Below are 27829 nucleotides of genomic sequence, written 5' to 3' on the forward strand. Positions count from 1 at the left end.
ATTTTATCTTCATGGAACATCTTTGTTTCCTGTCCTTTCCCCCCCATTTAAGTTAGCTATCTGGACATCAGTAATTCATAAGTACAATTTTAATTTAACATTGTAAATAACTGATCTCATGCAGCCTAACTGATGTGGAATTCTGAAGGTTTCAGTCTTTTAAAAAGAAAACAAATACAGATTCCTGAGTAGCCCCATAAACAATAAATCAATACTTCCAAGTTTTTAAAAATTACCTTTGCTACTCCCATACAAGTTTTAATTATATTAGAGATAAGACAATACAACTTTGTGATATGATACAAATCCACATGAATCCAAACTTTAAAGGATCCAACATCTTTCTAAATAAAGTCAACTTCTGTAAGAGAAATACTAGGGGACATTTATTCAGAATTGACTTTAAACATATTACACATATATCAAAAATAACACCTCTTCTTACTAGGGCTCTAGAACAAAATGCCAAACACACATTTAAATTAGACTCAGGTAACAAACCACAGCATCTACTCACATTTATTGTCCAATAAGTAAACAAATTCAAGGGCAAAAATTACTAAGCACTTTTCAACAGACAAGAGAAGGAAATGGCACAGAAGCTTATACCTCTGCCAAAAAATACAAGAGGATTAGTCTCATTTTATAAAAAGCAACAATACTGAAAATTGATTGAATACATTTCTTTAGCTAAAAACACAATGTCCATCTACTTGGCCATCAGCATCTAGTAAACTCTCTCACCCTGGGCACACAGTGAAGATTTGCTGATGAAGACAGCTTACACTTTTTTTTCATTTTTCTTGTTTGGGGCCCTTTAAATTGTCTCAGAGAAAGGAACAGAAATGTCTACCTCTAATTAAAAGCACACTGTGGAACATGTTAGTTTCTCAGACATAATGTTTACTCCAAGAAGAAAAATGTTATGCAAACACATTCCAAACGAAGTAAACTAAAGACGAAGAAGTTAAACCCAATCTAATTCACTTCCTGAATCCTTAAACAACAGCACCTAAACTATTATTTTAGAAACAGGGATGTTCACAATCCAGCCTTCTAAGTACCTCTATTCACCTCACGCTAAGTCGTTTCAGTCATGTTTGGCTCTTTGCGACCCCATGGACTGTACCCGCCAGCCTCCCCTGGCCATGGGATTCTTCAAGCAAGAATACTGGAGTGGGTTGCCATTTCCTCCTCCATGGGATCTTTCCAAACCAGGGATCGAACCCATGTCTCTTATGTCTCCTGCATTGGCAGGCAGGTTCTTTACCACTAGCGCCACTTGGGAAGGTGTAACTTACTAGTTTCTTGGAAAAAATCTACCATGATACACAATTTCAGAGAGCCCTGATGTGTTTTGGCACGTTTCCTCTGTCAATGAGTGAAAGGATTCTTCCTTGTGCCTTTCCTCTTTCTTCTTCTTAAACTCTCCCAGGATCTTTGGAACCCAGGTAGCTCCCTACCCTCCATCTTGGGGAGGTGGCCTGGCTCCCCCCACACCTCCCAAGGAGCTCAGAGGCTTCCAGGGATCAGCACTGTTTTGAGCAATGGGAATGAAGGTACGTGATTCTTTGGACCCCATTTACAGGAAAGCCCTCTGTTGCTTTCAGTAATACTTTACTTAAGTCTCTTAAGTAAAGATACCATAGAAAGTATCTTCCTATGAAGATGCCCATGCAAAGACTGGCAGAGTGTAGAATGGTTCTGAGGTAGGCTCTGGAGAGACCCAGCTTGAATTCAAATAAAAACTGTGTGACCTTGGATGATCACTTTTGCCTCTCTGTGCCAGCTTTCCCCATCTGTAAACAGGTACACAAATACTCTCTACCTAGGGTCATTGTGAAGATTAAAGGATATATAATACATTAAGCACGGTGCTTGGCACACAGTTAAGCACTCCAGAAATATTAGCTATTATTAGTAGTAAAAGCACTAGAAACACAAACACATGGGTGAATGGGGAAAAGCTAGAGTACTAAGGTTTATTATAAATGATTTAAACTGTAAAGCCAAGAAAACATTTTCCTTAATAGGAAGTTAGAATTCATTGATCTAATAAAAACGTTTAAAGGCAAAGTTTGTAACTTTTGGGTTACAAATATTCAAAGCATTTAAATATCCTTGAATTTTGATTTCCAAATGTTAAATTGTGATTCTTATAAAGGTTATTATTATTATTATTATTGGTAAGAGTTTTTGTGTTTTTTTTGGCTGCCTCACATGGCATGTATGATCTAAGTTTCCTGACCAGGGATTGAACCCACACTCCCTGCATTGGAAGCTCAGAGTCTTCACCACTGGACTGCCAGGGAAGTCCCTCATGAAGATCATTTTGAAAAGATGATGCTGAGTATCATAAGTTTTTCAAGAGACTTAGGCTATGGGCTCCTACAGTCCATAGGGTTGCAAAGAGTTGGACATAACTGAAGTGGCTGAGCACGCACAGGCTATGGGCTCAATATTATATTTAATTATTTTAAGCTATGATGCCTTCAAGCCAACCTCAGACCTCTTCTCCTGTCCCAATCTTTTCACAGGAGGTACAAAGCCAAGCTTCACAGAAAGAGCGGCGTCATTCTGAATTCCTTTCCTTTCTCTTATTGTGAGTGGCCCGCCAAGGTCAGGAGACAAGTAATCTGAATATTCCAATTGGACTTTTTTCCTTTCCACTATCCTTTTGAGATTTAGCACTCTGTCTTTAGAGCTCTTGTTAAAGTAATTAACATAAGCCTGAAGCACAAGCCTTATTTTGCAGCAGAATCATTTGCAAAGAAGATACGGACTACTGACTTGAAGGGCATTAATCAATTTAATCAACAATTTCCTGTCTTCCAATTTTCAGGTAACAGAATGGTACTTATGAATGAATCAAAAAACTTCCTTGGATAATATGTCACAGAGACCATCTGTCTATTTGTTCTCAGACTAGGAGCTCTGGCAACCCCTTGAAGGATGATGATTTTTTTTTTTTTTTTTGTCTTTTACTTTAAAGATAGGACAAAAGATTTTGACTAAAGTACACAGACACAGCAGAGACTATGAACACAATTTTTCTACAATTTTAATACTTCTTAATGTCAAATTAAGCTTATCTGTCCTAAACCCAGTGGTGAAGTACGCTGCTGAGTTCTATCTCCTAATTATTTTAAGGTCCTTGAGCCTCAATTATCTTAAATCAGGAAACGTAAATATTATCTTTTAAAACTATGGATGGAGGTTCATGACATTGTACAGCAGGCAGATATCAAGACCATCCCCAAGGAAAAGAAATGCAAAAAGGCAAAATGGTTGTCTGACAAGGCCTTACAAATAGCTATGAATAGAAGAGAAGCGAAAGGCAAAGGAGAAAAGGAAAGATACCCATTTGAATGCAGAGTTCCAAAGAATAGCAAGGAGAGATAAGAAAGCCTTCCTTAGTGATCAATGCAAAGAAATAGAGGAAAAAAATAGAATGGGAAAGTCTAGAGATCTCTTCAAGAAAATCAGAGATACCAAGGGAATATTTCATACAAAGATGGGCACAAGAAATGGTATGGACCTAACAGAAATAGAAGATATTAAGAAGAGGTGGCAAGAATACGCAGAAGAACTGTACAAAAAAGATCTTCACGACCCAGATAATCACGATGGTGTGATCACTAACCTAGAGCCAGACATCCTGGAATATGAAGTCAAGCGGGCCTTAGAAAGCATCACTACGAACAAAGCTAGTGGAGGTGATGGAATTCCAGTTGGAGCTATTTCAAATCCTAAAAGATGATGCTGTGCAAGTGCTGCACTTAACATGCCAGCAAATTTGGCAAACTCAGCAGTGGCCAACTGGACTAGAAAAGGTCAGTTTTCATTCCAATCCCAAAGAAAGGCAATGCCAAAGAATGCTCAGACTAACTCACAATTGCACTGATCTCACACGCTAGTAAAGTAATGCTCAAAATTGTCCAAGCCAGGCTTCAACAGTACATGAACCATGAACTTCCAGATGTTAGAGCTGGATTTAGAAAAGGCGAGGAACCAGAGATCAAATTGCCAGCATCCACCGGATCATCAAAAAAGCAAGAGAGTTCCGCTTTATTGACTATGCCAAAGCCTTTGACTGTGTGGACCACAACAAACTCTGGAAAATTCTTAAAGAAATGGGGATACCAGACCATCCGGCCTGCCTCTTGAGAAGTCTGTATGCAGGTCAGGAAGCAACAGTTAAAACTGGACATGAAACAACAGACTGGTTCCAAATTGGGAAAGGAGTACATCAGGGCTATATATTGTCACCCTGCTTATTTAACTTATATGCAGAGTATATCATGAGAAACGCTGGGCTGTATGAAGCACAAGCTAGAATCAGGATTTCCAGGAGAAATATCAATAACCTCAGATATGCAGATGACACCACCCTTATGGAAGAAAGCAAAGAGAAACTAAAGAGCCTCCTGATGAAAGTGAAAGAGGAGAGTGAAAAAGTGGGCTTAAAGCTCAACATTCAAAAACCTAAGATCATGGCATCCGGTCCCATCTATCTAGCAAATAAATGGGGAAACAGTGGAAACAGTGACAGACTTTATTTTGGGGGGCTCCAAAGTCACTGCAGATAGTGACTGCAGCCATGAAAGTAAGACTCTTGCTCCTTAGAAGAAAAGTTATGACCAACCTAGACAACATATTAAAAAGCAGAGACATTACTTTGTCAACAAAGGTCCATCTAGTCAAAGCTATGGTTTTTCCAATAGTCATGTATGAATATGAGAGTTGGACTATAAAGAAAGCTGAGCACTGAAGAATTGATGCTTTTGAACTGTGGTGTTGGAGAAGACTCTTGAGAGTCCCTTGGACTGCAAGGAGATCCAACCAGTCCATCCTAAAGGAGATCAGCCCTGAATATTCATTGGAAGGACTGATGCTGAAGCCGAAACTCTAATACTTTGGCCATCTGATGTGAAGAACTGACTCACTGGAAAAGACCCTGATGCTGGGAAAGATTGAATGCAGGAGGAGAAGGGGATGACAGAGGATGAGATGGTTGGATGGCATCACTGACACAATGGACATGAGCTTGAGCAAACTCTGGGAGTTGGCAATGGACACAGAGGCCTGGTATGCTGTAGTCCATAGGGTCGCAAATAGTCGGATATGACTTACCAACTGAACTGAAGTGAACTGACTGAAAAATTACCTATGGTATCAAAAAGGACTTCCCAGGTGGCAGTGGTTAAAGAATCCATCTACTGATACAGGAGACACAGGTTCGATCCCCGGGTCAGGAAGAACCCCTGGCAGAGGAAATGGTAACCCGCTCCAACATTCTTGACTGAAAAATCCCATGGACCAGAGGAACCTGGTGGGTTACAGTCCATGGGGTTGCAAAGAGTCAAATATGACTGAGTACACACACACACACACACACACACGATGTCAAAAAACATCCATCCTTCATCCCTTCTTAGAGCTGTAAAATCTATATTCGACATCAAAAAGGACTGAAAAGGACACAAGTCTTCTGTGTGTACTCACCAGGGGTTCTGCCATAATGATGCGAATCTTGCGCTCAGCCTGAGTGGTGAAGTTGACAAATAAACTCTTGAGGACATACTCTCCGGGTTTGCTGTCTGGGTCCACACTGATGGGTAACATGGTTGGGGGCCCTTTCTCCTTCTGTGTGCCAGACACAGGTGGAACTGGAGGCTTGATATAACCGTTGCCAACTGGAGAAGCTGAAAAATAGAATGGATATTCTGATCGGCTGAAAATAAATCATCGATATTCAGATTGGCAGTGTTAAGCCATAAATATAAAGATATGAATCACATGAAGAATGCTGTATGCAATATTATAACCTGGCCTTACAGTGTCACAATTTAATTATTTTGATTACACACGTGTGCATTATGTCATACTTGAATACATCAAAATACTACTGGTTACTGTACTCAGGTAAATAGTGTTGCAAGTACATAATACAGCTGATAAATCCTAAAACATTTAGGATGTTTTTAGCTTCTTTTTTGTATTCCAGAAAAATGGTCTAAGGAAACACACAGTGGAAAACAAGTGATTTTCTTAACCTGGTTTTCCTAATGACCAGGAGCTGTCTTCTGTGCTTCATGCTAATAACAGAAAAGACGCTGAGGTCATCCCTTCTGGAAGTTTCCAAGAGTCAATTTTCAGAAGCCCCGCTAGCTCTTGTTCCCAAAGGGGTTGTCCCTCTTGAAAGATAAAAGGCTCAGGAGTGCCCCCTCTATGCCATCCAAGGTGTGGCTTCTCCCTCTCACCATCCTTTGGTTCAAGTTGGGATGTCCCTCCTCATCCCTTTTAAAATTCACAGATTACCTGCTTGGCTGAGATTTTGAACAGAGGCCCATTATCAGAGTTGCCAGTGAGTGGCCTCCTTAAGGATGCAACAGCTGGACCACTGTTTTAATTAGTCTAAGAAAAAAATCTATTCACAAATGAAAATTTTATGCCTCTCCACTTTTAAGTGGGGCTTCCCAGGTGGCACTAATGGTAAAGAATCCTCCTGCCAATGCAGGGCACAAGATACACAGGTTCGATCCCCGGGTTGGGAGGATCTCCCTGGAGTAGGAAATGGCAACGCACTCCAGTATACTTGCCTGGAAAATCCCATGGACAGAGGGGCCCGGTGGGCTTGGTTCATAGGGTCAGAAAGAGTCGGACATTACTAAAGCGACTTTAGCATGCTACTTCGGACTATCCTTTGTTCAATTCTAACACGCACTAATAGCCCCTTCCACCTAAGTACCTATAAAATGCTCAGTTATCAATATTCAAGGAAAGAAATATGAGAGTAGGTGGGCTTAGGAGGAAGGCATTAGGAATGCTGAGGACAGGATGATGATAAAGTAAACATTTAAAAGGGAAGACTTCATAGTTTGGGGTGACTGGATACAGAGATTAATGAAGGGAGTAAAGAAAGAAAAGCTGATTCCAGTTTGGACACTGGTTTGGCTCTTAAGAGAATGGTGGGATGCCATTGATAATAAGGGAGGGAAAAAGTTCTCCATGAAACCTGAAACATGCTTCTCAACACTACAAATAAATTCAAGGCCTCTCTTATCTTCTTTTTGTGAAAGTCACTCAGTTGAGTCCGACTCTTTGCAACCCCATGGACTATGCAGTCCATGCAATTCTCCAGGCCAGGATACTAGCGTTGGTGGCCTTTCCCTTCTCCAGGGGATCTTCCCAACCCAGGGATCGAACCCAGGTCTCCCACATTGCCGGCGGGTTCTTTACCAGTTGAGCCACAAGGGAAGCCCTATCTTTTTTTTAACTCAAGCCAAATTCAGGAAGCCAGGCAAAAATTTTTACTAATTTCATGGAATTACCAACATGTTTTCACGTCATGCAGATTCTGTCATCTTTTCTAATGTCTCTTCCTCTATAATGCATGTAATCTCCCATACAGCTGGAGGCTCCCTTACATCTGGAAGATCTTCACATATCTCAACCTCCATTAAACTTTAAGAATATGGCCTCTCAAGTTATAAAAATAAAACTGTTGTATACGATTCCATTCTCTCTCCATTCTCACAAGCTCCATCCTAGTCTAGGCCCTTGGAAACCTACAGTTAGATTATTACAGCAACCCCATTGCAGGTTAATTTCACTCATTTCACATACCAAACCCATCTCCCTTCAGCTTAACTGTAACACATTTTAAAAAATATTTATTTATTTTTATTGGAGGATAACTGCTTTGCAATACTGTGTTGGTTTCTGCCACATAGCGACATGAAGCAGCCATAGTTATACATAGGTCCCCTCCCTCTGAACCTTCTTCCCAGCTCCCACTCCTCTAGGTTGTCACAGAGCACAGGTTCAAGCTCCCTGTGGTCACACAGCAAATTCCCACTGGCTATCTATTTTACATATGGTAATGTACATGTTTCCAGGCTATTCTCTCAATTCGCCCCGCCCTCTCCTTCCCGCTCTGTGTCCACACATCTGTTCTGTGTCTGCAGCTCCACTGCTGCCCTGCAAACAGGCTCATCAGTACCATCCTCCTAGATTCCATATATATGCATCAATGTGTGACATTTGTTTGTTCCTTTCTGACTTACTGCACTCAACATTTTCATCGGCCCTCAATTCTCATCAGTAAGCCTCAAAGGTAGGCCGCAGTTCTGGCTGTCCCAAGGCTTGGGGATGCCCCGGCTGGCCCAGGAGCACCCCGTTCTCAGCTGTGCCTTCCCGCTTTCCCTCCGGCTGCTGCTTTCTGTTTTTCCCTGCTCATCTCATCCTCCTGGCCTTTCAGAACCACACCTACTTGCATCTCCATAAAACTTGTTCCACCAGGCCAGTCCTCAGTGTGTGTATAACAAGGTTTAAACATTTAACTCTCGCTCTCTGGCCCTTGGACATTCCCACATGAGTTAAGGAAGGTTTTAGAGATAGTTGACAAGTGAAAGCATTACCAATTGGTCACATGGTTTTGCTGAGGGTTGGCTCTGTAACCAAACCATATACTCCTAACAGGGCTGTAGCCTCCCAGATCTAACAGAGTTCTTTCCACAGATAATACTTAATAAATCTCCTTAAATAACTCAAATGACACCGTACTTTATTTCTGTATGTCTTGAAGTGATTCACAAGGAGGGAACTCTATGAGAAGAATCAGGGGCCAGAGTCTTTAAAGGAATAGTGTGAAGTATTTGCAATGAAGAGTCATTATCAAATGGCCCTGCTAGCAGATCATTAGAAGGTGCTGTTAATTCTAAAGAGCATATTCAAAGATCAAGAGATACAAATGAAGGCCTGGCTATTCCTCTACTGTGTTACCTCCTACTCCGAGTAGAAGAACTTGGTGGAAGTAGGAGGACTCCCAGGCCCAAAGCACAGAAGGACAAGGAGTCTCCAAGAGATTTCATTCTAACGCAGTGGTCCCCAACCTTTCTGGCACCAGGGCCCGGTTTGGTGGAAGACAAATTTTACCACGGACCATGGGGGGATGAGGGGGTGGTTCTGGGATGATTCAAATGCATTACATTTATTGTGCACTTTGTTTCTCTTACCATTACATCAGCTCCACCTCAGATCATCAGGCATTGGGTCCCAGAGGTTGGGGACCCCTGTTTTAAAGTATCAGTGGCACTGTGCCATAGGACTGAGACTGAAATAGAAACTGAAAGACTCAAAGTGGAGGACTTTTTATTCCCTTTAGTTGTCCACAGAACTTAACCTTTTTCTAGAAGACAGCAATAATAAGCTTGATGGGATATGCAACTGCAAGACCAGATCCATCATTATAAGACTCTAGGGGCCTGAGAGTCCTGACTATAATGAGAGGATTTTCTTAACAGTGACCTCTGGCAGTCCTCCTGCAAAGCTGCATTTTGAACCAGAAGGGCTGAAATGCAGATACCAGAATGTCTCCCAGACAACTTGTGCATTTAAAAAAGGCCAAAGAACCAATTCACTGCTATCATAAAAAACAGTATCCGCCTGTCCTTCAAAGCCAGACATCCTGTGACTACAAAAGTCTGTGTACAGCCTTAGCAGGCTGGAACTATCCTAGCTCAGCAATGCCCTGTGCCAGAGCTGAAAGTGATTCAAGGAGAGGCGCCCATTGTTCTGGCCGCAAACAGATCAGCTGGGCAGACGGAGATGCAGGGAGAGGCACTGAGGTAGGCGTAGGTGTCCTTGATCTCGATCCACGCACACCTTTTAGTAACCCCTCCCAGAGCATACTCAGTCACTCACTCGTGTCTGATTCTTTTGCAACCCTACGGACTGTAGCCAGCCAGGCTCCTCTGTAAATGGGATTCTTCAGGGAAGTGGGTTGCTGTGCCCTCCTCCAGGGGATCTTCCTGACCCAGGGATTGAACCTGCACTGCAGGCAAATTCTCCACCGCTGAGCCACCAGGAAGCCCTTTTTACTCTTCATCCTACCATAATTAATTCATAAATAAATCTAGTTTTTTGTTAAGATAATTTTCAGGGCGCGACTCAGTTATTTGGTAACGACACAGTTGAGAAGCAGAAACTACATGTTCCTGACAGTCAAAACTGAGTTACACAGTTCATACTAAACATGAAACCAGGACCATTGGGAAAAAATCATTACAATCTCCCTCAGCACTGACTTGATCTTAATCTACACACAATTAAAATCAATGGTCTAGTTTCTAAGTTCACAATAGTCTGGAAACAGAAAGTACAAGGGAAAGGTACAAAATCTACAGGTAGAAACACTAACAAAAAAAGAAAAAGAAGGCAAAACTCTCAAAAGCCACCAGAACTTAAAAATGCAGCTGCCTGCACATATATATGCAATCTAGAAAACTGGTACTGGTGAACCTGTATGCAGGGCAGGAAGAGAGATGCAGATGAAGAAAATGGACTTTTGGACACAGTGCGGGGAGGAGAGGGCGGGACAAACTGAGAGCGGCACTGACAAATATACACTACCATGTGGAAAAGAGACAGCCAGTGGCAACCTGCTATAAGGCACAGGGAGCTCAGCTCAGAGCTCTGTGAAGACCTAGAGAGGTGAGACGGGGTGGGGTGGAAGTGGGGTGCAAGAGGGAGGGGATATATGTATACAGACAGCTGCTTCATGGGCTTCCCTCGTGGCTCAGCTGGTAAAGAATCTGCCCTCAATGTGGGAGACCTGGGTTCGATCCCTGGGTTGGGAAGATCCCTGGGAGAAGGGAAAGGCTACCCATTCTGGTAGTCTGGCCTGGAGAACTGCAAGAACTGCATAGTCCATGGGGGTCGCAGAGTCAGACATGACTGAGTGACGACTTTCACTTTCACAGCTGGTTCACGTTGTACAGCAGAAACAAACACAACATTGTAAAGCAATTATCCTCCAATTAAGAAAAAAATGCAATTGCTGGACGCTGTTTGGTACAGGGACACAGAATACAACATTCCCACAGGCTTGGTGGCAAGGATATCACCATCCTGCAGTCTGTCACAATTAATGTTTGTGGTGATGACCCAGAGTCCCTTGGAAAGGTTAAAATAAGTTAAACTTCTAGTCCTGTATTTGAGAAGGTGGGAAAGAAGAATGATATAAATTTCCAAAAGTTTTCCATGTTAAAAGGGAAAAAAAACTAGAAAGAGGTTTTGGTGTATTAAGGGGTAAATGTGCTGTTGAGAATTAAATCTATTTTTTCATAGGTCTGATTTTTAAAGGATTTTTCATTGAAACATATAAACCAACCACCAGTTCAGTAACAGCCACATTTGGGCCCCATCCTCCAGCTCTGCAAACTCAGGCAGTTACAGTCTGCCTCCTGGCTCCACATCTGTGGATTCCACCAACCCTGAAAGGCAAATATTAAAAAAAAAAAAACAAAGAGTTCCAGGAAAACTTGAATTTGCCATGGGCTGGCAACTATTTACACAGTATTTACACTGACTGTATTTACAACTACTTATATAGCATTTGCGTTGTATTTGGTCTTAATAATTGAGAGATGGTTTCAAGTATGTGGGAGGAAGTGTGTAGGTTAGATGTAAATACTACGCCATTTTATATAAGGGACCTGAGAATCCATGGATTTTGGAATCTGCAGGGCTCCTGGCACCAGTCTTCTGTGGGATATTGAAGGACAACCCTACAGTCTGAGTCTATTCCTCTCCACTGCTTTCTATCCAGCCAGGCAAGCAAGCCCATCCTCATTTCAGGGTCTGGTTACTACCCTCTCCTCCTCTGGCTGGGTCTGGGCTCTGCCCCACAGTCCACCCAGTTGGGGTGGGGAGTTGAGGTGGGGTTGAGAAAAAGGGCATGACTTTCAGATATTAATCAGGTCTCTAAATTATTGAATCTTTCTGAAATCTGCTTTCTCTTTATATTTTTTCATTTACATTTTAATCTCAGATTAAACACATTCTAATTCTTCTGTCTTAAATGGGTTTTGTGGGTGGTATTTTATTATATTTATTCTAAATTCCATTTCAGTTTGGTTCTGCTGGATGGTTTCAGGAGGTGTCTCTCCCCATTTCACTGGGTGTCTATTTCTTACACTGAGCAGGGTCCACTCCCTACTCTGTAAAACATGTTTTAGGCCTTCGTGGCCCACTTGTTACCTCTTTATTAGATCTATTTCCAGCTACAAGTGATGATCTTTTGAATGGGACTGTTTTTCTCTCCAATTTCATTGACTAATACCTTAATTTTTAGTTTGACTGCTCTTAGCTGGCTAATGTCTTCAGTACAATTTCCCCAAGTTACCAACATTTCCAGGAATTATAAAACTGCAAATGGCAACACCCGTACAAACGCCCCCACAACTCATAGTTCAGCTACATTTTTATCATGACAGTAAAGGAAAGGAAAGGCTATAATGAGTTTCCTCACGTAAATGCCCCAGAGGCAAGAAGCGGCAATCTATGCTATAGGAAAGCAACTGGTTTTCTCAGTTAGATTTTAAGAGATGTTAAGACCATTGCTCTGGAGAAGGCAATGGCAACCCACTCCAGTACTCTTGCCTGGAAACTCCCATGGACGGAAGAGCCTGGTAGACTGCAGTCCATGGGGTTGCAAAGAGTTGGACACAACTGAGTAACTTCACTTTCACTTTTCACTTTCATGCATTGGAGAAGGAAATGGCAACCCATTCCAGTGTTCTTGCCTGGAGAATCCCAGGGATGGAGGAGCCTGGTGGGCTGCCGTCTATGGGGTCGCACAGAGTTGGACACAACTGAAGCGACTTAGCAGCAACAGCAGCAGCAGCAAGACCATTGCTCATTACAGCCTACCATTCATCCATCCATCTATTCATTCATTCAGCCATTCACTTTGATTAATATTTAATGAATGAGGGCTGAGGTTTTGAGCTCTGTTCCAGGCACTGGGAAGATAGCTGTGAACAAAACAGATGGGTCCTGCCCTCATGGAGTTTACAGATTACTGAGACAGGATCATATAATCAGCAGTTTCACATGTGTACTGATGCTAAAGCTGAAGCTCCAGTACTTTGGCCACCCAATGCAAAAAGCTGACTCTTTGGAAAAGACCCTGATGCTGGGAAAGATTGAAGGCAGGAAGAGAAGGGGATGACAGAAGATGAGATGGTTGGATGGCACCACCAACTTAACAGACATGAGTCTGAGCAAGCTCTGGGAGTCGGTGAAGGACAGGGAAGCCTGGTGTGCTGCAGTCCATGGGGTCACAAAGGGCCGGACACAACTGAGCGACTAAACAACAACAACAAACACAGGCACACACAATGTGTTAGATTGCAATACATTCTAAAAGAACAAAGGGAAAATTAAATTGAGTGAGGGAACAGAGGAACCAAAGGCACTCAGATGTTCTAGTCTGGAACTGCTGTGGAGAGATGAAAGCCCCGTGTAGTCATGGGGTGCAAGGAAACCTAGAGTGCTTGGCTGTGGGGTGGCAAGGTCTGCTTTCCTGATCCATCCCTATGGCCTGCCTGTATCTCTGTCAGTTTGATTGAAAATGAGAGTTTTAACCAGCCTGTAATGGCTTGAATCAAAATGATGATGGCACACCCTGCTTCTTTACCTCCTTCGCAAGTACAGGACACACAAAGGGGCCATCTCTGCTGGCTCTCGGCAGCTCACAAAGACAGACAACAAGGAACCAGCTTTTCAAAACACTCAATGCTTCTTCTGATGTTTCTGTTATTGGAATCACACTCTGCACATTTGAAATAAAAAATGACTTTTCTTTTCTTTTTTTTAAATATCCTGAGACGGTAGGTAATAACTGTTTAAAGAGGTACCCCTCCCAGAAAGGGAGATCCACTTATACAACTTTACTTTCCAGAGATCTGTGTAACCCTACCTTTCAACACAGAAGTAAACTGATCAGATTTCTCTGCAGTTGGACGCAAGTTATTCTTTCTGCTGATTCTCAGTGCCTTGTTCACTTCGTAGGTTTGGAGGGCAAACCTCTTTCATAAACAAAAGCTGGGTCCTTCTTTAGGGCCACACTTTCCCCCCTAGTCCATCCTTTCCTGTAAGACTTATTTTGTTTACTGGGATTACAGGAACATTTCATAAAACATAACAAACCAAGGATGACGCAGCTACTGTGAGAACATGTCACACTGTGTATAGAACAATAATAAATTGTCCACTAATGAATTTATGAGGGTGCTTAAGAAATGGCATTTTAAAAGGACTGCAAATACTCAAAATGACCAGAAACCCTCAAGGTCATGGAAAGCAAATTAGGATGAAAAGAAAAAAAAAAAAACCTCCAAGTATGATTGGATGAATTATTTTCCTCTGATGAACATTATTAGGAAGTGGAAAATATTGGGATAAGACAAAACAATTAGCTTGAGCAACAGAAAAACATTTCTAAGGAGATGGAAGATTCCTCAATAATATTATACATTTCAAAGTAGGTCAAGAAAAGACTACAAGGCAAAAATACTCAGAAATAAATTTTGCCTTGGAAGAAAAATATATTCAATGACATGTTAAATTCTGCTCAATCTCCATAAAGTTTTCATAATGTGCAACGTTCCTTTCATTTTTGATGACTACATTCCTGCCTTTTCTTACACTATTTGGCTCTTAATTTTATAGTTTTCAAATTGTGTTCCTTCAAGTTTCAATTTCATAAGATAGCTCTAGGATAATTAATATCTTTAATCCTCAAAAATAATCCTAGAAGGTCAAACAATCTCCTTTTCACAGCCAGGACTGTGTATGTTGAGAGAGGTTAAGTGATTTGTCCAAAGTCACAGAGTGGTTGACTCTAGATCTGAACCCATGTCTCCTTGACAGCTTGTGAACTTCCTGGATCACCCTGTTTTTTTTGTTTTTAAAAACAAACCAGTTGCTTGTGATGAAGACTAAATAAGATAAGTCCCTTTGCTCACAGGGTTTTTTCCCTTTGCTAGTTTGGGGACTTCAAAGGATGATAGATAAAATATAAAAGTTGTAATTTGGAGGCTTCCTATAATAGAGTTGGTTAATTTCTACCAAAGACTCATACAACCTCCAGCCATGGGTCCCCTGCCAAGCTATCTGCCTTCTTGAACTTGAATGTATCTTCTAGTCATTAGATGAGTCCGAGAAAGGCTAGGAGCATAAAAAATAATCAAGAATTGAGGCCCCATCTAAATACATGAAATCTGATTAATGACGCGCCTTAGAAAGGTAGCAGAGAAGGCAATGGCACCCCATTCCAGTACTCTTGCCTGGAAAATCCCATGGACAGAGGAGCCTGGTAGGCTGCAGTCCATGGGGTCGCTAAGAGTCGGGCACGACAGAGCGACTTCACTTTCACTTTTCACTTTCATGCATTGGAGAAAGAAATGGCAACCCACTCCAGTGTTCTTGCCTGGAGAATCCCAGGGACGGGGGAGCCTGGTGGGCTGCCGTCTATGGGGTTGCAGAGTCGGACACGACTGAAGCGACTTAGCAGCAGCAGCAGCAGAAAGGTACACACTCTTCTTTCCTGATGACATAACCTGTAACTGGTTGTTATCCTAAGAGGAAGCAAGTGAACTTGAAGGCACAGTACTCTGTATTTACCACAAGCTGTGGCCTTTCAATGCAGTTTTGTCTTTAGTCTCCCAAAGACAGAATACCCTGGAGAGAGTGAAGTAGTTCAATAAAGAGCAAGCATCAAGTCATTGCTCTGTTTTCTTTCTCTCTTCCTTTGCCTTCCAGCGTTTTATCTTGGAGAAACGACAATAACACTTCAGTGATCTCCTTTATAAATGTCTGTCATCTGCACAGATGCAATTACATGGACTTTCCCCCCGATTTTCAAAGTGTAAGTGCTGTCATCAGAGCCTGAAGGAATGTTTGCCGAGATCTGTGAGCAAAGGAAGATGAAGTTACACTGACATTTCAAGGTCCTTTCTCACCGAAAGGAGATCGGGTAACCTGCTAGAGACAGGATAATCCTGAATTTCAACTTCCTTCTCCTCCTGGACAGAACCAACAGACTGACTGCTCTCTTTTAGGGGGTGCTTGCCGGCCTTTCTCCCCCTCTTCCTCCTCTTCACATCTTCTCTTCCTTTCTATTTTCTTCCTCTTCTGGCTCATTTCATGCAGTCAAATCTCATTAATTAGAAATTTCTTAATTCAAAAGTGGTGATAAATTGGACAAGGCCTTACGCTGTCATATGTGAGCTGCTGACTTTCAATGGGATGCATCGGTCCTCAGAAACTCTGTACACAGATTCACCGGGAAGGGTGGGCCCCTCCTGATTCAGGGGCTCTGGGGTAAGGCTGGATAATCTGCATTTCTAACCAGCTTCCAGGTTATGCTGCTGGCCCGGGGACCACACTCAGATCTCTGAGGAAAGTAAAGAGGACTAATGAATCCAGTTGACAGAAGTGTTCTTCATTCCTTTCGTCTGCAGCAAAACTGATATGTTTTATGAAATCCAACTAACTTAATGCTTTGTAAGCCAAACACAGAGAGAGCACTGCATGGAGACTCCGAGGTCTGAGTCCCAGCACGGCTCTGTGTGACCCAGGGGAAGGAACCTGAAGCACCTGGGCTTCCCTTTCCTTACCTGTCCTCCTAAAGAGGCCAGCCCTCATTGTCCTTTCTAGCTCCAGTATTCTATGACTGTGTAAAAATATGCACTGACAATGCATAAGTGAAAGTGAAAGTGGAGCCGACTCTTTGTGACCCCCTGGACTATATACAGTCCATGGAATTCTCCAGGCCAGAATACTGGAGTGGGTAGCCATTCTCTTCTCCAGGGGATCTTCCCAGCCCAAGGACCGAACCCAGGTCTCCCACATTGCAGGCAGATTCTTTACCAGCTGAGCCACTAGGGAAGCCCAAGAATACCGGAGTGGGTAGCCTATCCCTTTGCCCATGGATCTTCCCGACCCAGGAATTGAACCAGGGTCTCCCGCATCTCAGGCAGATTCTTTACTAACTGAGCTATCAGAGAAGGCTGACAATGCATAAAACATCACTTATTCAAAACTTCCACAATTCAGCAACTTAATAATCAATACTTGCCTTTCCTTAATACAAATTAGTGAGATTCCATGGTCTGTCTTTCCTCTAGAAGAAAGTTTGACAGACAATCCTGACCCTTCTAGTGCTACCTCCACTGCTCCTCTGGCTCCTATCCACCCTTCTGAGACTGACAACTCCCTATGCTACAGGTGGACACATGAGGGAACCTGACTATGCTTCACTATAAACTCAGGACTTAGGTCAACATTAAAAAATAAATATTTATTTATTTTAGGCCAAGCCGCATAGCACATGGGATTTGTTCCCCAAGCAGGGATCCAAACCGTGCCTTGTGCTTTGGGAGCAAGGGGTCTTACCCACTGGACCACCAGGGAAGTCCTTCATGTCAACATGTTTTTAAAAAAACATGTCCTGAGACTGCGCCTTTCACAAAACTCTGGGCTAGACCTAGGAAGACAGAAGCATCAACTGTCCCCAGCCACTGATTCGCCAGACTTGGTGGAACAGACAGCATCTGACCCAAGGCTGAAAGGACAGGTAGGACTCTGACGAGCAGAGATGAGAAAGATGCAGCTGAGGCAAGGGTGCAGCGTGGCAGACATCTAGAGACATCAGCTGAGGGTCTCTTTTTGTCCCCCCACCCCTTGTCGTCCTACCATGCACCCCCATCACAGCACACACGTGCAGGCTATTTTCACCAAGGCACTGAGAAGTCCTCAAGAACTGGACCATAAAGATCCCAAGCCCTTAGCACAAGGCCTGGCATAATTAAACAACTGAACATAATTAAACAACAGAACCCATCTGCTTCCACGGTAGTCTCAGTGTGAACAAAATAATTCAACAAGTACATACATATGAAAACTTAAACTCGTAAGTCCTATTTAAAAAAGTAGGTCTTTAGTTCTTTTTTGTTTGTTTGTTTGTTTTTTTTTTGGTCTTTAGTTCTTATTATCAGAATTAAGAGCTTGGATGACAAGTCAATGAATGTGGATCTTACTTGAAGTTAGCACGTTTCCCGGAGAAAAGTTGGATCGATATTGTTATATAGGATGGGCTACAAAGGGGCTGTTTGAGGGACAAATTAAAGACCACTGTACTCACCCTGAGAAAAAATAATGAAGGTGGGAAGCTGGATGAGGCCTATCAGAACAGAAAGGAAGGTCCTACACATTTTATAGAGATGACCTGAAATCCTGTAACATCACAACTTCCAAATAAGGAAATCATGAAGATATGTTTCCTGGTGAGATGTTATCATGATTAAGGTGTTTAAGATACTTCTTTAGAATACTGACTCTAGCAGCTTTCTCAAAATTCCCTCCCTGTGGTAGGATATTGGTCAAAGTTCTTGACCCCAAACACTGAAAACAGTCAGCTATGTATTCCTGAGAATGGCAGAAGGCTTCTGAGTCTCCTAGTGCGAGAACAGAAATGACCTTGGCAGTGGGGCCAAGAGGGAAATGTTTCTCACCCTATGTCCAAGCGCATCCAGTTTTCAAAAACACTAGAACTAACAACCATTTATAAGAAATAATGGGGATATAGAAGCAAGTTAAATGTCACCCTAGGAAACAAAGGAAATAATCCAGAATTAGGTCCATTTTATAAGAAAAGTGCATTAATTTCTTTAAGTCAATGAAAGATAAAAATAGGTAGAATGGGGGCCTTCCCTGGTAGTCCAGTGGCTAAAATTCCACGCTCCCTAAGCAGGGGGTCCGGGTTAGATCCCTGGTCAGGGAACTAGATCTTGCATGCCCCAACTAAGACCTGGCACAGCCAAATACACACACACATACATACATAAGTAGGTAGGATGACTTAGGAGACAGAACCGCCAAACATAATATGCAGGTCTGCTGCATGATTTGAGCAAACCAACTGTTAGAAGTCATTTTTTTAAAATGTCAAAGCATATTGAATATGAATTTGAATTTGGATACCAGGTAACAAAGAATCATGGTTAACTTTGTTAGGAATGATAGTAGTATTGTGGGTAGGTAAGAAAATATCTATATTTTCTAGACTGTATACTGATTACATGGAGTTCAATGAAATGATATCCATAATTTACTCAAAATACTTAAGAGAAAAAGATCTCTTAAATGTATGTATGAAGTAAACACGACCATAGCTTGACAACTGCTCAAACTGAGTGACGGTGATGTGCTGCATATTGCATTTGTATGTGTATATTGTATATTCTTTCTCCTTGTATATGTATTTGAAAATTTTTCATAATACAACACTTTGTGAAAAAAACTAAGGCTCATTTGTTCAGTTTCCATTATTGCCTTCTAGTGGCAATAATGAAGGAATGCTATAATGATATAAAAAACTGAATACCATCTATAATGTAGGTTTGATCACATAAGTAGAATATTCACTAAGACTTTTAAGTCCAGCCACAACCTTTCACATTAATTAAATGTGTTGGACTGAATAGTGTGTATCTTGGAGCATTTACACGTAGAACACACAGCAAAGGTGAATGTAGGTGGGATGTCATTTACACAGGCATCCTTGATCATACCTATGTTACAATATAGTTTGAGTCTTTTCAGAAATATTGTTGTCTGAAAATACTATGAGTGAGATCAGTTAATCAATTTGCTACATAACAAATGTTCACTGAATCCTTAATATGTTAAAAAAAAAAAAAAAAAGGTGTTAGTCACTCAGTCATATCCAACTCTCTACAACCCCATGGACTATAACCTGCCAGGCTCCTCTGTCCACGGAACTCTCCAGGAAAGAATACAGAGTAAGTAGCCATTCCCTTCTCCAGGGATCTTCCCAACCCAGGGATTGAACCCTGGTCTCCTGCATTGCAGGCAGATTTTTTTTTTTTTTTTTTTACCATCTGAGCCATCAGGGAAGCCCAATATGTATAACATGCTCTTCAAAATTCAATAAAGAAGAAAAAGTTTAAAATTTAGTATATTCAGTCACAAGATACCACAAGCAGCATGCCTGCAATGAAATAGAATAGGAAACCACAGATGAGAAAAACAGCAGAGTGATGGCACATTGTATAGTGAGGGAAAGCACTGTTTCGCGACACTTCTGTTTCCCATCCCTGTCTATGTTCATAGATAGGTCCCTGTGTGTGCTCTGGGCCTAACGCAAAATGTGTTTCTTGCTGTGTCACGGTCAAGAAGGCTCTAGAGGCTGTAGGAGCAGCAGTGGTATGTGGGCTGCTATGTGGGTGTTAGACTCAGGCCCACCAGGAAGGACATACCCAGCTTCTTGGGCTATGTTATCAGAACCATATTAAAGCCAGAATCAAGGGTAAGAGAAGTGTTTGCAGCTGCATTAGTGGGTGCATGACACAGGGACCCAATCTGGAGGGACAATGAAGACAAGGCAGGCTGGCTATGCGGAGATGACCACCATAAAGCAGAGCCAGAAGCCACCCTCTCCTGACATCAAATCTCACAAACCAAAGTTCTAGCTGTTCCCCTCTAGGATCCCCTTGGAGACGACATGATGCGGGACAGCAGGTGAGGGGACTTGAAAAGGAATCTGATCCTATGTATGTCTTTGCTAATATAATCTATATCATAAAGTAATATATATACACACCAGTACAATATACATTACAATATGCATTCTGCTATCAAATACATTCACATACATATGTTTACAGTACTATACCTACATGTATGTATGATACAGATGCTCTGCATATGCATTATGCTCTATTGACTACACCAAAGCTTTTGACTCTGTGGATCACAACAAACTGTGGAAAATTCTTAAAGAGATGGGATACCAGACCACCTTTCCTGCTTCCTGTGAAACCTGTATGCAGGTGAAGAAGCAACAGTTAGAACTGGACATGGAACAAGGGACTGGTTCAAAATTAGGAAAGGAGTACGACAAGGTTGTTTATTGTCACCCTGCTTATTTAACTTCTATGCAGAGTACATCATGCGAAACACCCGGCTGGATGAAGCACAAGCTGGAATCAAGACTGCCAGGAGAAATATCAATAACCTCAGATATGCAGATAACATCCCCCCCGCCCTTATGGCAGAAAGAGAAGAGAAACTAAGAGCCTCTTGATGAAAGTGAAAGAGAAGAGTGAAAAAGTTGGCTTAAAACTCAACATTCAGAAAACTAAGATCATGGCATCCGGTCCCATCACTTTATGGCAAACAGATGGGTAAACAATGGAATCAGTGACAGAGTTTATTTTCTTGGGTTCCAAAATCACTGCAGATGGTGACTGCAGCCATGAAACTAAAAGATGCTTGCTCCTTGGAAGGAAAGCTACGATCAACCTAGACAGCATATTAAAAAGCAGAGACATTACTTTGCTGACAAAGGTCCATCTAGTCAAAGCTATGGTTTTTCCAGTAATCAGGTATGGATATGAGAGTTGGACCATAGAGAAAGCTGAACATTGAAGAATTGATGCTTTTGTACTGTGGTGTTGGAGAAGACTCTTGAGAGTCTCTTGGATAGCAAGGAGATCAAACCAGTCAATCCTAAAGGAAATCAGTCCTGAATATTCATTGGACGAACTGATGCTGAAGCTGAAGCTCCAATACTTTGGTCACCTGATGAGAAGAACTGACTCATTGGAAAAGACCCTGATGCTAGGAAAGATTGAAGGTGGGAGGAGAAGGGGACGATAGAGGATGAGATTGTTGGATGGTATCACCAACTCGATGGACATAAGATTGAGCAAGCTCCGGGAGCTGGGGAGGCCTGGCGTGCTGCAGTCCATGAGATCGCAGAGTCGGACATGACTGAGCAACTGAACTGAAGTGAATACATATGATAACTCAAGATATATTTGCAACATCTATAGCAAGATAGTCAACTGAAGGTGGCTCAGAGGTTAAAGCATCTGCCCGCAATTCAGGAGACCTGGGTTTGATCCCTGGGTCGGGAAGATCCTCTGGAGAAGGAAATGGCAACCTACTCCAGTATTCTTGCCTGGAGAATCCCATGGACGGAGGAGCCTGGTGGGCTACAATCCATGGGGTCGCAAAGAGTCGGACACGACTGAGTGACTTCACTTTCACTTTCATAGCAAGATAAGGACTTCCAATGCAGGACATATAATAGAAATTACACAAATATTTACGTCATTGACACTGAATTAACATTAAGTGATAATGAACTCACTAACATTTCACTGAATAAGTGAAATCCTTGATAGTCTGGTAAGTCCTTCATTTTGTCAAGATCAAAGTATTTATTAAATTCCTCATTCATATGTGCTTACTTGGATGCCAGATCATTTAATAAAAAATATTATAGGTCTTATTCGGAGAAGGCAATGGCACCCCACTCCAGTACTCTTGCCTGGAAAATCCCATGGATGAAGGAGCCTGGTGGGCTACAATCCATGGGGTCGAAAAGAGTCGGACACGACTGAATGACTTCACTTTCACTTTTCACTTTCATGCATTGGAGAAGGAAATGGCAACCCACTCCGGTGTTCTTGCCTGGAGAATCCCAGGGATGGAGGAGCCTGGTGGGCTGCTGTCTATGGGGTCACACAGAGTTGGACACGACTAAAGTGACTTAGCAGATAGGTCTTATTAAATTTTTAAATAGTTATGGAACTGTACAATGACTGTAAAATTCACTTAATAGATACTTGCCTACCCCAAGTTTATCATTTCAGGTGATCGTAAATCTTTCGATTCATAGAACCATATTAGTTCTATGAAAAGTTAAGTTTATAGATTGTGAGCAAGAGAGATATTGAGTTTAAAAAGAAGTTGAGCTGGCTACCAGAGCACACAAGCGGTCTGTCCAGCAGTAACATAGCAAGGGTCAGTAACATTCCCAAGAGATATCAAACAAAAATATGAATCATTTCATTAAGTCCTATTATGGTGGAAAATTTTTCCAAAGGCATAAAACTGTAAGTTTTGCCTTTTAAGTTGCATGCTTGTTATACGTTAAAAAAAATGTCCTGAGAGGAAAAAAACAGTTTCCTAATATACTCCACTTTATAAACCATAAAGGGGTAAATTAATGACTAATAGAGATTTTATCCCTAGAAATAGAGTGGTATTATATGCAAATATCTAGTAGTCTTATTAGAGATAGTGCAGTAGAATAATTAACAAGTAGTTAAATCTCCCAAATCATTAATAAAGAAAATGCTTCTCCTCTACTAGAACAGTATGTATGACTTTACCATTTACAAATTAACTTTTTCCTCTACTTTCATTAAATAGAAAGTTAAGTGGTTGATATCCAAGTTGCATGTAATTAACTCTGTGTCATGGAAGTTTCCTCTCATTAATTTTTTGGAACTCCTGTACAATACTGCTCACAAGGTTATGATAGAGCTAATGGAACCAGGCTATTTTATTTGGATAAAGAAAAAGCAGCCACATGCAATTTGGATCCAGTTAATGTTGGTTAACATATGGCATCCTGATTTTTAGTTCCTACACAAGAAAAGAAAAACAGTTTTTAAATGTTGGAGAAGGCTAGGCCCAAAGCAAAGGAAAGACTGCTTTAGGCCCATTTCAAGGTTTAAAACAAAACAAATAAGGATATTTACATCAACATTTAGAAGAAATCATGCATAAACCCTACCTCTGCTGTAATATTTAATGGGATGTTAACTATCTTCCAAATGCATACTAGCAATTTTTTTTTATGGATTAGCAATTTTATAGAACAGAGAGTCAGACCAAATCTTTTAGTAGAATTTCAGTGCACAGAAAAATTCCATGACATCACAGCTTTGTTGTTCCACAGACTCATACACAAAATTAACCAAATCTTAACCTCAGAAACAGCCCCAACAATTGCAATCTCAATCAGAAATTCTAAAGGGTATTATTCCCGTCTCTAAACAAGTGACATTAGGAGTAATCCCTGCATAGAGATGCAGGTGTCCCTACCACCCCCATGCATGGAAACCTTCTCTCCACCCAGAGTCTGATAACCAATGACCCATTCCACACAATTATCAGCCTTTCATACCTACCAAGCCCTTTTATGAAGCTGATCACAGAGGATCGTCTCCAACAAGCTGTTGTAATCTCCATGAGCCTGAAAAGGAACCCAAACTCACAGTCGGGAACCGTTTGCAGAGACTATGTTCCGAAGCAGAAAAAGAGAGTGACCGAGTCCATGATCCCGCTGCTCTCTGCCACCATAAGTGTCCCGGCCACCAGGTGGGTCTCCTTTATTTCTGGCCCAAGGTGTATTTTTAGTCAGGTGCTAAAACCTACAGTAGAAGACAAACTAAAAGAGGCCTTCCGTCCAGGGCAGACTGTTCATACCAATGGGACAATTTTTAGCTGCTCGGTAAGACAGTGACCTACAACTTGCAGAGTGCCTGTATGTCTATATTTAACCACAAGAACATACTATGCTGCCAGATTAGCCAAGCTGCTCAGAGCACTCCAGGAACATGAGCCTGACCCCCAGGGCTCGCCACAAACAGTCCACGCATTCCGAGTCCACGCACGCCCCCAGGGAACAGCCCACCAGGCTGCACTCGTGTTCCTGTGACCGGAGAAATACAAGAGCAAAGATAACACAGGGTGGGTGATAAACCGTTGCTTTGGGAACCAGGACTCTTGGCCACAAGTGCAAACAGCTTTAAACAGCTTAAGTTCTTACAGACAAAACGCAATAGCAGAGAATCCCTATCTGAAGCCAAGTCAGTGAGAAACTACACTCTTAAGGAAGATGAAATGCTGAACATCTGCTAACACAACCGGTAAAGAAAAGTGATCAGGGTGGAAATCTACAGTTCTATTATTTTAAAAGGCACAGCCTAAATCGACTTGTGAAAAACTTAATTTATGAAGGAACCAATACTGGTGATGACGATTAAGCGTTTCACCTTCAAAAAAATACAAGATTAGGCCAGTGAGGAGACTGGGAAGGAAAACGCAAAGTTACTTAAAAACAGAACAGAATTGTAACTGAGCTTTCAATGGGCTTTATTTCTGACAGAAGAATTGTATGAGGGTCAGTGAAAGTGTATTTTCTTCACTAACACAGCTGTGAAGAGCAAGAAACCCAAGTCATTTTCTATTCTTGATTTACTCAGGGTAATTGAAGGTTTGCTAGAGCAACATAGGTCGAAATTACAAAACAGCATGGTATGGTGAATTGACTGATGAACGGAAACATTTCACAGGAAGGAGAAAAATGTCCAAATTCCCAGAATGAACACTCTAAGTGTTTCAGGCAAGCTCAAGGTCAGCAAAGATGCCGCTGTGGTTCCACAGTATCTTACACATTCAGGGTTTATGATGCGTTTTTTTTTTATTATTATTGGCTTCCCTGGTGGCTCAGACGATAAAGCATCTGCCTGCAATGTGGGAGACCCAGTCTCAATCCTTGGGTTGGGAAGATCCCCTGGAGAAGGAAATGGCAATCCACTCCAGTATTCTTGCCTGGAAAATCCCATGGATAGAGGAGCCTGGTAGGCTACAGTCCATGTGGTCACAAAGAGTCGGACACAACTGAGCGACTTCACTTTCACTTTATTATTATTATTTTAGAGTTGATTGTGGTGCCTATGTAGCATCTGATTTGTTTTAATGAAAGGGGTCAAAACAATTACAATACAATAGTGTGCTGAGGGAGGTATCTGAGTCTTGAGTATTGAATTCTTTCAATTCTCCTTTTTCAGATCTACATTGGAGTCAAGACTCAACTGAAAATCTGTACTTTGTCAGCTTCAAATCTCTCAGGCTATTATTAGGCCAACCTTTCAAATGATGTGACTGTCATTCAATGACAAAAAACATTACTTAAAAGAGCCTCAGCAAAATAAGAAAAAAATTTTCGTTTTTTCTTTTCACTCTATTACAGGTATTAATTATCAAACAGCATTTAAGGGAAGTACAAGGGAGAAAGAGGTAGAAAAAAGAAATAATATTAGAGAGACAGGGAACTGGAGTCAGGTACTCTGCCAGGCATTTCGCGTGTATTATTAAGTCCTCACAACAACCCTATAAGACAGGCATTACAATTCCATTCTGGAGTCGACAAAAAGAGTTAAAAATAAGATTTCTCAAAGTCATTCAAACATAGGGTTGTCAGACTCCAGAGTCACTACATTTATTAATTTTTATTCTAGTACTTTCCTTACTATGAATTGGAACTTCTACACAATGGCAAACTTAGAGTATTTATTTTGGTAAACATTTTGAAAGAGCCTCCAAATGATCTACCTTTTTAATCCAGAAACTTCACATATCTAAAACCCCAGCATTCATGAATCCCTGAGTGGAGTCTCCATGATGCCCTCATGATCTATTCATCCTTCTGCAGTAGCCTGGCCTGTATCAGTCTGGGAAACATCCTAAGGGCGATTCACATTGTTCTCATCTTTGGATTCCTACAAGAGTTTGGATCCCTAGAATTAATGAATAATACAAGGTGTCTTCTGGAGTCAAAAACAGATGGCACAAAGTCTGTCCATCTTTGTTACTAAGAATTCCTACCTCACCTCACCCGTCTCTACTCAGAGCTTTTTTCTCCCACTGGACACACCATTCCAGCAATCCTGATCTTGCCTCAGTTTATGTTAGACTGAAAGCATCAAATCGTGGATAGGTGAAGGCTCCTATGGGCAGGCACACTGACAACTGAGTAAGTGAAATATGTCAGCTGATGGCTCATATGGATAGAAAAACCAGAAGACAACAAAAAGCAGACATAAAACTTCTGAAGGACAGCAGCCTTAGGATATTTTAGTATAAAAAGAGACCATCCTGAGCTTTCCTGGTGATCCAGTGGTTAGGAAACTTGCCTGCCAATGCAGGGGAGACGGTTTCGATCCCTAGCCCGGGAAGATTGCACATGCTGCAGGGCAACTATGCTCGTGTGCCATAACTACTGAGCCCACGCACCGCACCTACTGAAGCCCATGGGCCTAGAACCCATCCTCTCCGCAGCAAGAGAAGCCACCGCAATCAGAGGCCCGCACACCACAGCTGGAAAATAGCCCCCACTCACCATAACTACGGAGAAGGCAATGGCACCCCACTCCAGTACTCTTGCCTGGAAAATCCCATGGGCAGAGGAGCCTGGTAGGCTGCAGTCCATGGGGTCGCTAAGCGTTGGACACGACTGAGCGCCTTCACTTTCACTTTCATGCATTGGAGAAGGAGATAGCAACCCACTCCAGTGTTCTTGCCTGGAGAACCCCAGGGGTGGTGGAGCCTGGTGAGCTGCCGTCTATGGGGTCGCACAGAGTCAGACACGACTGAAGCGACTTAGCAGCAGCACTGTAACTAGAGAAAAACTGAGTGCAGCCATGAAGACCCAGTGCAGCCAAAAATAAATAAAATAAGGTAGCCACATATAATGAATCTTTAGTAATCAATACATTTGCTGACAATCTGAATTCACTTAGACATGGTTGAATCATGACAGCCTCTGACGGCACAGATACAATACAGAGAATAGTAAAGTACACTTTGGAAAGAATTCCATTCAGTATTATTAAACTGAAATGTTTTGACACATCAAGGGTTAAACTTCATGACCTGAAAAAATTTACTCAGAGATCATTTGTTCCCCAATGACGCCAAATAAATGTCATGCATTTTAAACTATATTAATGTAATCTAAATTTTATAAATAACATAAAATGGACTGCTGGCATGCTTAATTGATAGTTCCATAATAATCCTCAAATATTAATTGAATGGTGACTTTAAAGTTGATGCTTTTTATTACTTTAACAGTTAATCTAATATTCATAAAAATTTCCTTTCTGTATCTGTGTGGCCTGGTGGCCTGACTGCAAATATTTTTAAGTGCAAGTGAAAGCCCAAACTGGCTGTTTCTATTTTCACAAGCTTAGAAGTTGCAAGGACATTCCTGAGTGTATCTGGTTAACCTCATTGCTTTGGGAAAGACTGTTTCTAGGCTACTGACAGACTGATACTATTTCATGCTACTTGATTAACATGAAGGTTAGAT

The 27829-nt window shown here is 41.7% G+C and overlaps 1 protein-coding gene across 1 annotated transcript in view; it reads right to left on the reverse strand.

Moving 5' to 3' along the window:
• The window catches only part of FRY (FRY microtubule binding protein), a 250254-nt gene that overhangs the window by 193901 nt on the left and 28524 nt on the right, over positions 1-27829 (reverse strand). The window contains exon 2 of the mRNA XM_061434828.1: positions 5506-5705. Within this exon, the coding sequence (XP_061290812.1) occupies positions 5506-5705 (200 nt within the window). The remainder of the gene's footprint in view (positions 1-5505; positions 5706-27829) is intronic.

The sequence above is a fragment of the Bos javanicus genome, chromosome 12 (genome assembly GCF_032452875.1).
Source record: "Bos javanicus breed banteng chromosome 12, ARS-OSU_banteng_1.0, whole genome shotgun sequence".
Classification (NCBI taxonomy): domain Eukaryota; kingdom Metazoa; phylum Chordata; class Mammalia; order Artiodactyla; family Bovidae; genus Bos; species Bos javanicus.